Source organism: Giraffa tippelskirchi, chromosome 12 (genome assembly GCF_054371585.1).
Source record: "Giraffa tippelskirchi isolate mGirTip1 chromosome 12, T2T-mGirTip1v1.2.pri, whole genome shotgun sequence".
In the NCBI taxonomy this organism is placed as follows: domain Eukaryota; kingdom Metazoa; phylum Chordata; class Mammalia; order Artiodactyla; family Giraffidae; genus Giraffa; species Giraffa tippelskirchi.
The window spans coordinates 102,620,239-102,637,052 of record NC_137286.1 but is presented as its reverse complement, the minus strand read 5'-3'; the positions used below and the strand labels follow the sequence as shown (position 1 = coordinate 102,637,052).

The following is a 16,814-nucleotide window of genomic DNA, read 5'->3' as shown; positions in this document are numbered from 1 at the left end:
CCATCTCATCCTCAGCTGCCCCCTTCTCCTCCTGCCCTCAATCTTTCCCAGCATCAGGGAAGCTTCAGCTTCAGCATCAGTCCTTCCAATGAGTATTCAGCATTGATTTCCTTTAGGAGTGACTGGTTTGAACTCCTTGCTGTCTAAGGGACTCTCAAGAGTCTTCTCCAACACTACAGTTCGCAAATATTAATTCTTGAGTGCTCAGACTTCTTTATGGTCCAACTCTCACATCTGTGCATGACTACTGGAAAAACCATAGCTTTGACTGTATGGACCTTTGTCAACAAAGTGATTGGGACTCCTTAAATTCCATCACTGCTGCCTACCCCCAGTACTGTCAGGAGATAAACTCAAGCTCTTACATCCTGTCTGCCCAACCTCATCTGTTTCTTCAGCCTCGTCTCCTGCTGCCCAACCATCCCCCCACATGCTCTACATTAAAATACTTGTGGTTTCATAAATAGACCAGCCCTTCCACCTCTGTGCTTCTGCCTTCACCGTTTCTCTACCAGGATATCAACTTCCCAGGGGTGAGGTCATACCTTACTCATTGTTCCCACTCACCATTGGGTAGATAAGTCATATTTTGATTTGTCTCTAGAGAGTTTCATGAAGCTTTCAAAGGGTTCAGGCCAAATTCCTGTTCTCGTATATTCACCCAATAAGCATGTAGAACATCACCCGAGTCCCAGGCTCTGGTCTGGGGGCTGGAATGTGGTGGTAAATGAAGGGGCACGGAAAGGAGCTCATGATCTGGTGTTCAGGTATGAACCGACAGCTGCGTTCAGAGCTCTGAGTGAAGCAGCAGAAGGTGGTTCTCTCATGCACAGTGATGCCTCGGGTGCGGAGGACTGTGCCTGGCACGTGGCAGGCAGGCTTCCCGCCTGAGTGAACTTGGCTTCATTTGCTGCTCTGGCAGCTTGTGGTTATTCTTCCTTGAATCTCATGAGATCGACTGAGAAATTTCCAGGCATGACCCCCTCTTCTCTCAGTCTGGGTCCTCTTGATGGGAAGATAGTAAGTGCAAGTTAATGAGTTTGGGTTTCCTGGGGTTTCCCAGGTAGCACTAGCGGTAAAGAATCCACCTGCAATGCTGGAGATGCAGAGATGCAGGTTCAGTCCCTGGGTCGGGAAGATCTCCTGGAGGAGGAAATGGCAACCCACTCCAGTATTCTTGCCTGGAGAATCCCATGGACAGAGGAGTCTGGTGGGCTGCAGTCCATGGGGTTGCAAAGAGTTGGACACAACGGAACAACTGAGCATATATGAGCCCCTGAGGTGAGAGATTTAATGTTTCCTCGCAGTATTCACACACACACACACACACACACACGTCTTTGCTTATGCTGCAGATATGTTTTGTGAAACCAAAAACCAGCCTGGGACCTGCTCGGGGCACAGTGGCCTTTGGCTGCTGGAGGAGCCAAGAACATCTTGGGACTGAGCATGGTCTGCATACAGTCTCTGCAAAGACTGACCCGGAGAGACCCCGCCCACGGTGGGAACTTTCCCACTGCATTCCCAGGGGCAGGAAGTTGACCCCCAAAGTAATTCCACAGTCCTTACTCAGGCAGATTCCTTGTAGTGGGACTGAATGTGTCTGGGTGCACTTAGGCATTTAAGGCATCAGCTCATTAAAAACATCTTCAATGAACACTGGTTAGAAGGGAAAGATCTATTTAATACTGTTACTGTTTTTTGAAAACTAAACTCATTTTGTGAGACCTGGTATCCGGGCTCTGCCTCTGTCTCGTCTAGTAACTTGATTTCCATTTTCACTTGGAAAGTAACCATGTGGATCATCCGCTGTAGGTTGACCTAAGTCAGCAGCATCTCTTCCCATCCTCTGTCGGCTGTGTTTTCAGGGGTCAGACAATCACATACTGGCCTGCCTTGGACCCAGCTTCGCCTTGCTGGTGTCAGCTGATGAACTTGGTGCATGAAAAAGCCCAGCTGTACATGGCAGGCGTAGGAGGCGAAGGAACATGGGTGGATTTGACAATAATGGGACTTAGCGCTGGATCTCACGGCCGTCCCTCCTGTCTGATGGGTGTGAGAGCGCTGCGTGGACGTGGTCCGAGGGTATTTTTATATGCTGACAAGAAGGTGGCTGATTCAAAGAGGTCAGGTATTTGTACCTCGTGTTTCAGATTACTGACGAGGCTGCCCAGAACGTCCCATGTCAGTTACCCTCCCAGGCTTCGTCCCGTCCCTGCTAGGATAGGAAGGGGAGGCAGGGGGAAGGGCTGAGTTCTGAAGATGGCGTGTCTTGTCTAGAGTTGGTGGAGGTTGGCTGTGTCCTGCCGTCCTGCCCTGAGCCTTTCTGACAGTGGTGGGCAGCGCTGTCTGCACGGGACCCGGGCTGTGTGACATGGCAGCATCATCCCGGCTGGGACACGTGGCTCTTTGTAGCCCCAGACTACCTGAATGAATGGGCAGCAGAACCACACAGCTCAGCTCATGTGGTGTAGCTGGGTGATGCCTCCCAAGAAGTGAGGGCAACTCCCCAGCAAGAGGCCAGGGCCCTGGCCCCAGGCTTGCCTTGACTGTAGAGAAGGAAGTCTTTCTCTGACCCTGCACACAGTTGTGTGTGCAACCGGGGATTCTGTGCATCATCACCCCATCCCTAAAGTGTGGATGTGACAACAGCACCCTACCTCACAGGGGAGATGGATAAAACTAGGTGTTATTTTGGAGGCTTCACTCTCTTTTCCTTTTCAAAAATCCTCTTATTACTTTTTGTTTTTATTTATTTTTTATTTTATTTTTGGCCATGCTACGTGGCATGTGGGCTTCCCTGGTGGCTCAGATGGTAAAGAATCTGCCTGCAATGCGGGAGACACAGGTTTGATCCCGGGGTGGGGAAGATTCCCTGGAGAAGAGAATGGCTACCCGCTCTAGTATTCTTGCCTTGAGAATTCCGTGGACAGAGAAGCCTGGTGGGCTGCAGTCCATGGGGTCGCAAAGAGTCAAACACAACTGAACGACTAACACATGCGCGCACACGCACACGCGCGCACACGCACACACGCGCGCACACACACACACACACACACACACACACCCATGCAGAATGTTAGTTCCTTGACCAGGGATCGAACTCATGCCCCCTGCATTGGGAGCACAGAGTCTTAACCACTGGACCACCACGGAAGTACTCCTCTCATTATTTTTTGGACTTCAAGCGCAACATAAATTTTTTTTTCATCCAAACATATTGCATAAAACACAGTTTGGTCTTCCTTCTAAAACTAATCAGACTATGATCCAAGTACAGGCCATTTTCTGTAAACCACTGAGTTACTTTCCCTGAGAAACTGGCCTGATACTCAGCATGGCTTAGGAGTTATCCTCTGGTTCTGGTGTTGTTTTAACTTGAGGGAACTGTTCGTGTGGGTTTATTTCCCATTATGCTATTGGGACATTAAGAGAAGGCTGTGCTTCTTGTTCACTCTGCATCTCAAGCACGGGCCTAGTGAAAGACTCAATAAATGTTTAAATACACATAAAAAGAAAATCAATCAATACACCTGGTCCTGGCTGCCCATGGGAGTAAATCAAGCAAGGCTAGCTCCTTTGACCTAAAATCCAGTAACCAGTAACCCAGTTATCCTTATTGTATAATTTCTCTAAGGCTTATTGGACATTTAGATTGACTATCATACTGATTATGAGAGCTTCCCTGGTAGCTCAACACAAAAGAACCCGCCTGCCAATGCAGGAGAAGCAGGAGATGTGGGTTTGACCCCTGTGTTGGGAAGATCCCCTGGAGGAGGAAATGGCAACCCACTCCTGTATTCTTGCCTGGAGAATCCCATGGACAGAGGAGCCTGATGGGCTTCAGTCCATGGGGTTGCACAGAGTCAGACATGACTGAAGCGACTGAGCACACAGACACACACTTACTTTTAGGTATACATACGAATTGTGAAGCTTTATATTTATACTACATAGTTTGGTATACAGACACCAACTTGGGCAGTGATGTGTGGACATACTGTATTTGGATTAAATTTGAAGTATTTCAAGAGGAACTTTAGGTAAAGATACTTAAAATTGCTATTCCATCAGTTCTATAACACATTTTTATCACAGTAAGTTAAAGCCGTAGGCCAAATAGGAATTTTGTGGCCTGGAACACCGTTTGTGTGACTTACTGGCTAAGTCTAGAAAAAGTATAATATAGCAAGTTTTGTTGAAACGGAATTCAATTTACCATTATTAACAAATAAGGCGTGCATGCTAAGTTGCTTCAGTTGTGTCCAACTCTGTGTGACCTTCTGGACTGTAGTCTGCCATTCTCCTCATATATTTGAGAAGTTTTTATCGTATGCCATATGCACTGTTAAGTTTGTTAATCCTTCCAGCAACCCTGTATGGTTGGCATGCCATAATTCATACCCATTTTGCAGATGAGCAGACTGAGGCTCCAGGAGGGAAGTCATCTGTCCAGGGTTGCATGGCTCATGGGCAGGGATGCACCTGACTTCGGAACAGGGCCTCTTCCCCACCAGGTGGAGGGGGAGGTAAGCAGAGTGGTTAAATAGGGATCCAGTTCTCAGCACCGCCACCTCCCAGCTTCGTAACCCTGGACAGAGCCCTCACCCTCTCGGGGCCTCAGATTCTCACTTGTAAGTAGGAAAAACACCCTCCTTGGATTGTTGCAAAAGTGAAGAAGACTGATGCATATTATGTGCTTAAAATGGTGCACTGCACGGTCAACAAGCGTGAGATGTTCTAACTGAATTCCAGCACCATTTTTTGCATTCTCGATCAAGGCCAGCTTTATGTCATTGTTTAGGTTTCAGTACAAAGGCACGCACAGCCCACCCCCAGCCCTCCCGGGTGAAATCGGGGAGCTGCCAGCTCAACTCTCTCTCTCCTCTCCTGGGGAAACTCATGAGAGGAGAGACATCAGTCACCAACGTCTCCGTGTGAATTAGTTTATCACACCCTTCCTAGTGCCAGGAGAGCCAGGGCAGAGAGCGGTGTCAGAGGTCAGAGAGGCTCAGAAGGATAGAGGGGAGAGGCTGGTCCCTAAGACGAGTCTGTTCCAAGCTTTTCCTTCTCTTTACTCTTAGTACTTTGTTGAGGAACATAGCGTATTCTTCCTGCTGTGTGCATCCTTTCCTGAAACGTGTCACTGTGAGGTTATTGTGGCACAAAATTCACAACCACACCTGTTTGCATCCATCAGTCATCCTCAAAAAATGTTACAGGGGCTTCCCTGGTGGTCCAGTGGTTAGGAATCCACCTTGCAAGGCCGGGGATGTGGGTTTGATTCCTTGTCAGGGAACTAAGATCCCACATGCTGCCAGAGCAACTACTGAGCCCCCCGTGCCGCAAAGAAAACCTGACACAAGCCAAAAAAATAAATAAGCTTTTAACAAATGTTAAAAATGGTGGCTATTCTTCAAGTTGTTTTCTCTTGCATAATTATAAATGCTATTATTATGCTTTGCTGTTATTTCAATAGCAAAGCCTAAATGTGTTAGAAGAATGTGTGTATATGTATATTGGGTTGGCCAAAAAGTTCACGTTTTTCTGTGACACTGTATAAAATCCCGAACGAATTTTTTGGCCAAACCAATATATATACACACATGCATATATATAGTGGTTATTACTTATAATAATAAAATATAGTTTATTTTAAATCCTTGGATGAAAACGTGCCACCCTTGCATTGTAACAGTCCCGTTGAGTTCCATGGACTATGGAGGGCTGTTAATTTCTGAAATTATTTTGGTTAGTAACAGTTTTGTTGTTGTTGTTTTTAATATTAGCACTTCCCCTTTGAGCATTCCACATGTGCTCCTGGGCAGTCCAAACCAAACAAGACCTGTGATTATTTAAAGAAGCCACTTTGATTCCCTAGTCCGCTCATCTTTTTCAGATACAAAAATAACACATTGTTTTATCTAGGAGTATAAGAATTCTTTTTCAAAGGAAATAAAAAGAGCAGACAGTTTCCTTCCTGGCTAATGCATGAACCTCTTTCAATCTGTTAAACATAGTCACAGACACAACTTATTTGCCCGGCTTCACTTCCTAAACTCAACCTGACAAGATATAGGTCAGAGGGGAGGGTCTAGGTTGCATATATTAGGGAGCCAAGTCTGCAGCTTGATGTACCTAATTCATAGCCACCAGAGAGAGAAGGAGTGATTTAGACTCCAGAAGCAAGAATCTCATTTCAGTGATGAAATTACTAAGCGGGTACCACCTTTAATTGTTCTGAGCAGCATCTAAGGCTCAAATTTTTATTCAATGAGCCCAGAGTACTTCTATTCAAGATACTGCCTCTAATTTGTAAGGTCCACATAATATCAACTTTCAGAAATTCTTCCTATTCGAGATTATCTTCTTCTAGGGAGCTGAAACCTGCCTCCTTGAAACGTTGCCACCATCTCCCTCCCTTGGTTCTGGTTCTCTTTTCTGGAGTGTTAAAGAGTAAGGCCAGGGTCTCCTCTGTCTGATAATGCCTTAAATATTTGAAGAAAACAGTCATGTCACTCCCTCTCCTCAAGTTGACTCATTTTTAGAATAAACATCCTCCTTTCCTTGCTCTGTCTTATCATTACCCTATTAGGATATGGCTTCATCTGTTTATGCTTCTCTTAGAAATGGGTATGGATATTTCAGGCGTGGTTTGATGATGGTTGATCAGGTAATTTCTCAGCTAACCATGATTTTTCAGCAGAGAGGCTAGATACAACAGTCACTCTGAGAGCAGGAAAAAAAACTGCAAAAGAGAGCAAAGGAGGAGGAAAGAGAACTATAAAAAGCAGACATAAGAACTCAAAAAAAGCATGGCTGTTGGGGGCAATTATGGGTGAAAGTAAGGAGCCATGTACAGAGCAGCTGCAGCTACCTTGCAAATTATACCATTTCTCTAAGTGATATTGAAGATTGATGCCCCATGAGGGAAAAGAGGTCATGAATCAAAAGGACCAATTCCTTGGGGTGTGGGAGGAAATCAGTTCTGCCACCACCAAAAGGCTAAATGATTTGCATCAACTCTCCCCCTGAAATTATCTAAAACAACTGGGTATTTTAAAAAATCTTCATAAAAGTTTAAAACAATCTGACACAACAGGCCAAAATATGCTTGAAAGTGGGAATGAAGTAGGGTTGAGTAGGATTGTGAAGGCATTGATACTCTGAGGGTTTTTACAGAACCTTGTAAACAGCAGATTCAGTTTTCATGGCTTCCCAGAGTGTGCTGGGGACTGGAAACGAAACTCAGGGTCCTCACAGGGGAGGGATATCTGGTAGAAAATCCTACTCGTAAGGCTGGCATGCCAGAAAGCAACCCCCCTCAGGGTAAAAGTGAAGTTGCTGCTGCTGCTAAGTCGCTTCAGTCATGTCTGACTCTGTGCGACCCCATAGACGGCAGCCCACCAGGCTCCGCCGTCCCTGGGATTCTCCAGGCAAGAATACTGGAGTGGGTTGCCATTTCCTTCTCCAGTGCATGAAAGGGAAAAGTGAAAGTGAAGCCGGTCAGTTGTGTCCGACTCTTAGCGACCCCATGGGCTGTAGCCCACCAGGCTCCTCCGTCCATGGGACTTTCCAGGCAAGAGTACTCGAGTGGGGTGCCATTGCCTTCTTTGAAAAGTGAAGTTACCTACCTCTAAATGAAAACTGACTGCAAAAACAAAAATAATACTATGTGGTTATAAGCAGATGGGATTAGCAGATGCAAACTATTACATGTAGAATGGATAAACAACGAGGTCCTACTGTATAGTACCTGGAACTATATTCAATATTCTGTGATAAAGCATAATGGAAAGAATATGAAAAAGAAGGTGTGTCTATGTAACACTGAATCACTTTGCCGTATAGTAGGAATTAACATAACATTGTAAATCAACTGTACTTCAACAGAATAAAATGTTTTAAAAAGTAACCAGTTCCTCAGAGAAGTCAATGGACTATTCAATAGGAAATGTTAAGAATTATTTAGACTTTGTCATTGCCAAGGGTGATATGGATGTGGGAAGTCCAGAATTACTCATAACTCGCTGTCTTCTTTCCTGTTTCATTCACTTGGCCAATCCAACATCTTGCAAGGCTTCATTCAGAGGTCAAGTCACTCTCCCTATCGTTTTCGGCCTCTATGAAGTCCGTTAGCCCTTAGCAGCAGCATTGTATAGTCTGTTTACTACCAATTAGTGTTTCTATTTTACTTGTACGAGGAGCTCAAAATGTCTATTGATCTGGTTTTAATGGTTTCATATCCCCCTTAATTGCCTTTCAATGAGGTTTTCAAAGCATATGCATGTTAGGGAGCATTTCTCAAAAGCCCATATCCTGCACGAAAGTGAAAGTTAGTCACTCAGTAGTGTCCAATGCTTTGTGACCCTTGGACTGTAGCCCACCAGGCTCCTCTGTCCATGGGATTCTCCAGGCAAGAATACTGGAGTGGGTAGCCATTCCCTTCTCCAGGAGATCTTCCTGACCAGGGATCGAACCAGGTCTTCCACATTGCAGGCAGATTCTTTACCGTCTGAGCCACCAGGGAAGCCCCCCGTATCCTGCACAGTCCTGGGCAAATAGATAAGCTGTTGAGTTAACAATTAATTTAATTTGGCTCCTCTCTGTTGCCCTCAACAGTATAATGATGTATTTCTTTTTTCATACATTCAGTGATGGTTTTCTAAATAGGCTAATCTAACGAACATTTCTCAAGGGCTCTGGAATAAAAAAGTAAATAGTACGCAGTGATGAGCATTGCCTTAAAGGTCCTTGTCAAGTGCTGTGGGAGCGTGAGGTGGGGATGATGGTGAGACTGGAGGGCAGGTGTAGAGAAGGTGACACAAGAGTGAAAGTGAATTTTAAAAAATGACTAGGATTATTGTATGGGCTTCCCTGGTGGCTCAGACGGTAAAGAATCTGCCTGCAATGCGGGAGATGTGGGTTCAATCCCTGGGTGAGGAAGATCTCCTGGAGAAGGGAATGGCTACCCACTCCAGTATTCTTGCCTGAAGAATCCCATGGACAGAGGAGCCTGGCGGGCTATAGTCCATGGGGTCGTAAAAGAGTCAGACACGCTGAGCGACTTTCACTTCACTAGGATTACTATATATAAAATAGATAAACACCAGGGACCCACTGTGTAGCACAGGGAGCTATTCTCAGTATCTTATAATAACCTGTCATGGAAAAGAATCTGAAAAAGAATATATATATATATGTGTGTGTGTGTGTGTGTGTGTGTGTATGTGTAGAACTGAATCAGTTTGCTGTGTACTTGAAACTAACACAATGTTGTGAATTAAGTGGACAGCAATAAAAATAAAGAATAAAAGGTGAGAGTAGGATTGTCTGGAGGAGAACAAGTGGGGAAGGGAGGCTGTTCAGACCAAAGGAGAATGATGTGTAAGGGCAGAGGACCAGGGAGGACGGGGTGTGTTCTGGTTTTAGTCCAGCTGAGGGGCTGGGGCGTGGGGAGAGGGATGAGAGCTGAGACTGGAGGAGGACCTGGTGCACTGGGATGAGGAGAATGGTGGCCAGAAACCCCTGCAGGATCTGAAGCAGGGGAGAAATGTGTCAAAGATGAGTCATTTAACACCACTCTGTATAAAGTAGATAACCAATAAAGACCTGCTGTAAGGCATGGGGAATTCTGCTCCATACTCTGTAATGGCCTGTCTGGGAATAGAATCTAAGACAGAGTAAGTATGCGTAGATTCGTAACTGATTCACTCAGCTGTGCATCTGAAACTAACACACTGTCAATCAACTATACTCTAATAAAAATTTTTTTAAAAAAGATGAGTCCTGTAAAAAGATGAGTCTAGACTTGGGCGTGGATTGGAGGAGGGCGAGAGAAGGAGGAATGCTGTCTGAGAGGGAAGGGATGATGTCCACTGATGACAGGGGTCAGCTTAGCTGAATGGCAGCTGAGGTGGGCCGTTCAATAAAAATCTCTTCCCCTTTCCTCAAGAGCGAATGATCCAGGCTGATAGGAACTTGGAGAGATGACCACGTTGCCTACTTGGCTGAAAAGCGTGACATTCGTGGGAGGAGGAATCCGGGGAGGCCATCTAGAAGCGGGGAGATGTGAAAACAAGGAGTGGGGCGGGGCTGGAGAAGTCCACGGACTCAGTTACACCCTAAGGCCTTGCAGACAAGCTCCCAGGATGCTTCGGAAGGATGGAAACCTTCCTTCTGCAGTTTGCAAAGACCTAGACTCAAGTAAGTCCTGGCCATGCTGCATGTTCGTGGTGCGACTTTGGGCCAGTAATTTAATCTCTTCAAGTCTCCATCTTCTTATCTGTAGAATGAGTATAATACCCCTTCTTTGGATTCTCATGAAGTTAGAGGGATTCAGTGTGTCAAGTGTCTAGCCTGGCACCTGCACATAAAGGTACTAAATAAACGTACTAAGTAAATACCAGTCTCCTACTAAGTGCTAGGGAGGGAATGCAGACAATTGGTTGACACAGCTCCTGCCTCAAAAAGCTTGTAATTCAGTAGCAAAGAGACGCATGTGCTCAGTCACTATCTGACCCTTCAACACCCCGTGGACTGGAGCCCACCAGGCTCCTCTGTCAGGGATTGTCCAGGCAAGAATACTGGAGTAGGTTGCCATGCCCTCCTTCAGGGGATCTTCCCGACCCAGGATTGAACCTGCATGTCCTGCATTGGCAGGCGGGTTCTTTACCACCGAGCCACCAGGCAAGCCCCCAAAGAGAAGCATATCGACTCCTAACAAATCACAAAAATAAGAATAGAGTAAGTTCTGATTTAAGATGGAAGAAAAATGGTGTGGGCGAGGAGAGAAAATGACATATATCTGACTCAGCTTTCATCCTGGAGGATGTAACAGAGCAGAAAGCATCTAAACTGGCTCTAGAGAATAAGGAGGATTCGCCTGAAACAGGGAGGCGTCGGAACAGAAGGCATTCTAGGCTGTGTTAACTTGGTGAACCTAGGCCATGCCTAGCCTTCTGCTGTGAGTCAGGCTGACTGATGGCCAGAGCCCTGGCTTATTAGCCCCTGATCCAGCCTGGGGCTCCACAGTGCCCCTGCTCTGGCCACAGCTGCAGAAGGGGTGACAGCAGACTTAGTCAGCTAGAAGAGTGTGGTCACGGCCAATGGGTGGGATAGACTCACCGAGGTCATGAAGCAATGGGGCTTCTAGGAAACTCAGGGCAGCCTGGCAGAAGAGGGTAAGGGTCAGGAAGCGGTCATCTACGAACTTGCGTAAATATCTCTGCTTCAGGCAGGGGCTTCTCCCAACCCATCAGAGCCCAGGATTGAGGATCAGGAAGAACCCTTTGCTCTCTGGGGGCACCCCCTTCTCAGATCTCCATCCCGCCCTCCCTGATGCAGTCTGGGGTCCTTGTTAAAAGATCAATGAGCAGTCCTTTACAGAAGGAGGTGTTAAAGAGAGAGGTACCCTTGATGCATTATCTTCTCTGTGTGTAACCAAATGAGTTGATACTTTAAAACAAGGATGACTGGGGAGACAAATAGGACCATAACTGAAAGGGTTTGGGAAATGCTACCCTCGACTTTTTTCTGAAACTGTAAATTGGTGGTAGTTTCAGATTTTTTAGGAGACTCTCCAAGATCATTTCCTTGGAAGAGACTGGGATTGATGGGGAGTTCCCTGGTGGTCTAGGGTTAGGATTCAATGCTTTAACGCCCATGGTCTGGGTTCAATCTCCGGTCAGGGAGCTGAGATCTAGAAAGCCTCAAGATGCAGCCAAAAAAAAAAAAAGAATGGAGAAGATGAATTCTCAGTTACCATCTTTAAGTAGTGTAGTTTCCAGGGCAGAAAAGTTGATGAATTTTGCCTTCTCCCTTAGTTCCTCCTTCGGAAATTCTTACACTCTGAGGTCTCCTGGGGGAGCATCTGCAAATAGGCTATTGAATGACATGTGAAACCTCAGTGAGTCATAGATGTGTACACCTAAGAGGTGCCAATATGAAGACTTTATGGTGCTGTAAATGTTATGTTTTTGGACGATTCTTGGCACTGGAGAATTAAAATCGAGGTCTAATCTCTTTTCTGAAAGGAAGCCATGTGGCCAAAGCCCAGGCTAGGATGTGGCCTCTTTGAATTTTGCTGCTCAACAGAGCTGTTTGAGGAAGCCTGTGGAATGCTTTTCTTCATCATGGTCTGTTTACCATGTGTGGCTTCTCTCTGATCATATTTTGCAGCCCGTGCTATGCTCAGTCGTGTCCGACTCTTTGTGACACAGTGGACTGTAGCCTACCAGGCTCCTCTGTCCATAGGATTCTCCAGGCAAGACTACTGGAGTGGGTTGCCATGCCCTCCTCCAGGGGATCATCCTGACCCAGGGATCGAACCTGGGTCTCTTGAATTGCAGTAGGGTTCTTTACCACTGCACCACCTGGGACGCCCAGTTTGCAGCCTATTTCATGTTAAGAACAGGCTTACGACAACATGGGGAAGAGCCTGTGTATGTGTAACTCAAGGCGATTGGGAAAAGAATGAATAATTTCCAGAGTGTGGGGTTTTTTTTCTCTCTCTATGCCTGGCTTCTGTCTTCTTGGATTTCTTTCTCACAGGCGTGGCCACTCTGGCCATTCTCTGGAGGTCAATGTCACGGCTCTGGCATCGGCAGGCTCTCCCATCTTCCAGGGTTTACTTTCCCCCAGAGCCTGTGTTCCGACAGCAGCCTCTCTCCAGGGTGACCAGCCTGTGAGCTCCCCCTCGGCCTTGTGGGGAGGGACCAGACAGGCCAGCCCAGTGGGACAGGGAGGGGAGAAGGAAGTCGGGGAAAGGAACCAATTGGAGGGACAGCGGGGGACCGGGAGGTGGCAAGTTCACCAAATGGGGAAGCAGGTGTCTGGGCAGCTGTTTACCTTGCACGGTGAGGTGGGCCGAGCTCTCCGCTGAGCCCTTCAGGTTGCTGGCTTTGCAGTGATACACGCCTTCATCCTCTTCCCTGACTCTCTCGATAAACAGCGTGCTGCTTCCCGGTCCTAAAATAATTCCTGGGGAGTGAGAGATGTTTACATTAGTGGGCCTGGATGACAGAGAAAACAGCTATTTGTGTGACACAACACTCTTCCTATCGTTATGTCTTTGGACGAGGAAATCCAAGCTCTGCTTCTCCTGGGCAAGTGCTGCTTGTTTGCTCTTGTCCAGGCTGTCTCGTGGCACCTTCTGGAGTTCTGAGCCCCCACTTTGGAGATGCAGGTCTGACCCAGGCCAGAGAGAAAGACAGGGCAGCTGCCTGTACCTTGGAAGAGTACATGGCAAGAAAGTGTGTGTGTGTGTGTTACTCGCTCAGTTGTGTCCAACTCTTTGCAACCCTATGGACTGTACCCCACCAGGCTCCTCTGTCCATGGGATTTCCCAGGCAAGAATACTGGAGTGGGTTGCCATGCCCTCCTCCAGGGGATCTTCCCGACCCAGGGATCGAACCCAGGGCTCCAACATTGCAGGCAGATTCTTTACCACTGGTGCCACCTGGGAAGCCCCAAAGAGGGAGTATACCTAATAATAATAATAGCAATTGTTGTTCAGTTGCTCAGTCATGTCTGACTCTTTGTGACCCCGTGAACTGCAATCAGCCAGGCTCCTCTGTCTTCACTATCTCCTAGAGTTCACTCAGATTCATATCCATTGAGTCAGTGATGCTAACTATCTCATCCTCTGCCACCTTTTTCTCCTTTTGACTGATAACAACAACCACTTCCTCAATGTCCGCCATGTGCCAGGCAAGATTGAGACCCCATTCCTGTCTTTTTTTAAATTGGAGGATAATTGCTTTACAGCGTTGTGTTGGTTTCTGCCATACATCAGCACGAATCAGCTCTAAGTATACATATATCCCCTCCCTTTTGGGCCTCCCTCCCAGTCCCCATTCCTGTCTTGACAATCATCCTGTAAGGGGTTATTGTCTCCTTATAAACATGGACCCTGAGCTTTGAGGAGGTTAAGGAACCCAACCAAGAGCTTGCAGTTGGACAGAAGGCACATTTGTGGCTCAGGGGTCAAAGCCAGTCCTGTTTCGTTGGTCACGGTGGTGAAGCGCATGGGCTGGGCTTTGAACGAGGCCTCACCACCTGCAGCTTCACTTTCTGTTACTTCAGAAAGGCCGGTTACTTCATCTTTCTGTTCACGTGTCCTTTGCCTTAACATGACAGTGAGAGCAGTTCCTACTCGATCATGGAAAAATGGATAACAAGTGCCCAGCACACAGTAGGTGCTCAGTAAATGCAGGTTGAAGTGTTATTGTGGAGCCGGTATGAGGGAGGGGGATCCAGCTTCCAGACTCAGTTGCTTCAGTACCAAGTACTGTCACCACGTGTTTGAGTACTGACTGCTTAGTCTGAGGCTGAGACTTGATGGTGGGAAGGGGCAGGCTAAGGCATGGTGGCTGCTGAGGGACAATTAACTCATGCCAAACACAACACACATTCACATACACTCTTTCTCAGACACACACACACACACCAGCAAACAGAAAATGTTTGAGTGATAATAAATACATGTAGCATAGCAGAGCCAATCAAATGCAAAGTCTGGGCAGGGAGGAGCTCATTAAGAATAGGGAAGTCAGGGAAGGCAGCACGGAGGCAGTGGGCTTTGGGTTAAGGTCTAAACCATTATCAGAGGTGATGGGAGAAAGAGGGGCGTTGAGAAGAGGCAGGACCCTGGAATGAACGTGCACTGAGTACTGGTTCCAGAACAAATTGGGCCCGACCAGACCAGAGGCTGTATTGTGTTAGCTGAAATAGTTTGTATTCTCCTGATTATAAAGAATAACATTCGATGTAGAAAACGTGCGAAATATATTGGAAAGCATAAAGAATGTAAAAATACAAACAAACCTACTGTCTCACTCCCAGTCAAGTGTCCTTGAGGGTTTTTTTTGCCCTGCCAAGCAGTATGTGGGGTCCTTATTCCCCATCCAGGGATCGAACCTGTGCCCCCTGCATTGGGAGCACAGAGTCTTAACCACTGGACCACCAGGAAGTCCCCTGTTAGTCTTTTTAAAGTGGCCTTTTTACACAGCTTGTTCATTGGCATAATATTTTAATCTTGAGCTTCCCAGATGGTACTAGTGGTAAAGAACCCATCAGCCAATGCAGGAGATGCAAGAGACATGGGTTCAATCCCTGGGTGGGGAAGATCCCCTGGGTTAGGAAATGGCAACCCATTCCAGTATTCTTGCCTGGAAAATTCCATGGACAGAGGAGCCTAGTGGGCTACAGGGACAGTCCATGGAGTCACAAAAGAATCAGACACGACTGGGGCAGAAGCGTGATGACTTAGAGAATAGGAGGTGATGGAGGAGAGATGGGGGTGGAGGTTAACTTTTCAGGGAGGGTGCCGGAGACCTACACGAGGTCAAGGAGTGAATTCTTGTTTGAAATGTGAAATTTTATAGCATGTTCATGGGCTGATAGGAATAATCTGGGAGGGAAGGAAGGAGGGAGAAAAAGATACTGAGGGAGAAAGAGGAGAGAGGAGGAGAGAGGACACAGAAGGAACAATACCAGGAGAAGGGAGAGGGGATGGAACTCAGCGGCCAAACTGACCTTGGGCAGGAATCCAGAGAGCTCAGGATGGGACAGGTAGATCCAACAATTTGGTGATACATTTTCTCAGTAAACAAGAGGTACTCATCGGTTGAAATTGAGGAGGAGGAAGGAATTTTGGAAGTTTGAAGCAGGAGAAGAAGGTATGAAACAGGGTGCTGGCAGAGAAAGAAAACAAATCCGGTTGTGAAATGCTGTTAAGGTTTTCCTAATGCTTATACAGCTTAAACACTGACCCCTCTGTGCGTGTAACTTATTGGTTGGTATTAGGTTATATCTAATCACTCATGACTAAACAATAGTGCAAGGACGCCTTTAAGCATAAAGGCTTTTTTTTTTTTTAATTTCAGATTATTTCCTTAGGATAGATTTTCAGAAACAGATCTATTAGGTCAAAAACTCTTGATTCATATAATCAAGCTGCCTTTCCCAAACATTATTCCAATTAACACTTGGGCCAGCAGAGGGTGAGAGACAATTTTATTACTTTCCTGCCAGGACTGAGCAGAAGCATCTAAAAAATACAAAACACAAAACTTTGTTGGTTTGATAGAGGAAAAATGAGAGTTGTCTTAATCTGTGTGTGTGTGTGTGTGTTTTGGAACATTCTTTCATGTGTTCCTTAGCCATTTTTATTTTCAAAGCACCTGTTTTGAGTCATCGACTGGGAAGGTGAGTTCAGATGAAGGAGAGCTTTGAAATCCTGGCTGAGGAGTTCTCATTCATTGGAGAAGGAGAGGGTCACAAAGGCTTTTGAGGGAAATGACATGAGAGCCGTGTTTAAGGAAGTTTAGTCTAGAAGGAGAATGCAGGATGGACTGGAATGAGGAAAAAGTGGTATCTGGAAGTCCAGCTCACCAAGTGGTCATTCAGGCAAGGAACGATGAGGCTCTGAGTCTGGATGATGGGAAAGGAAGTGGAGGGGAAGAAATGGAAGCAGACACTTTGCAGAAACAAGCCACAGGGATTGGTGCTTTACTGGATCCAGGAATAGACCAGGGATGAGTCCAAGGTGGTTCTGAAAAAAAACCAGAGCTTTCCCCTGTAACCTTGGCTAGATCACTGAATCCCTTTGGGGCCATTTCCCCATCTGTGAAACAAACAAACAGAAAAACCCTCTGCTGTACCTACTCCATGGTATTTGCTATGAGAATCAGCAGAAATAATTTAAGTGAAAGCTTTGAAAAGTAAGGTATGGTGTAAGGGATGATCCCAGAAAGAGAAAGCGTGGCTGGACGGTGGGTGCTCGGGGCAACAGACGTCAGGAAGAGCAGCGA

General features: G+C 46.5%; 1 protein-coding gene across 6 annotated transcripts in view; it reads right to left on the bottom strand.

The window, feature by feature from the left end:
* The window catches only part of FLT1 (fms related receptor tyrosine kinase 1), a 197,680-nt gene that overhangs the window by 44,798 nt on the left and 136,068 nt on the right, over positions 1 to 16,814 (bottom strand). For 4 of the 6 annotated variants that reach the window (XR_014071093.1, XM_081549343.1, XM_081549345.1 and 1 more), the window contains one exon: positions 12,850 to 12,981. Coding sequence is in view for 4 of the 6 variants with exons in the window: in XM_081549343.1 (XP_081405469.1) it covers positions 12,850 to 12,981 (132 nt within the window). In the remaining 2 variants the exon portion in view is untranslated. Of the gene's footprint in view, positions 1 to 2,736; positions 2,948 to 7,550; positions 8,969 to 12,383; positions 12,982 to 15,585; positions 15,696 to 16,814 lie in introns of those variants that run through there. The other 2 variants (XR_014071092.1, XM_081549346.1) reach the window with 2 other exon arrangements.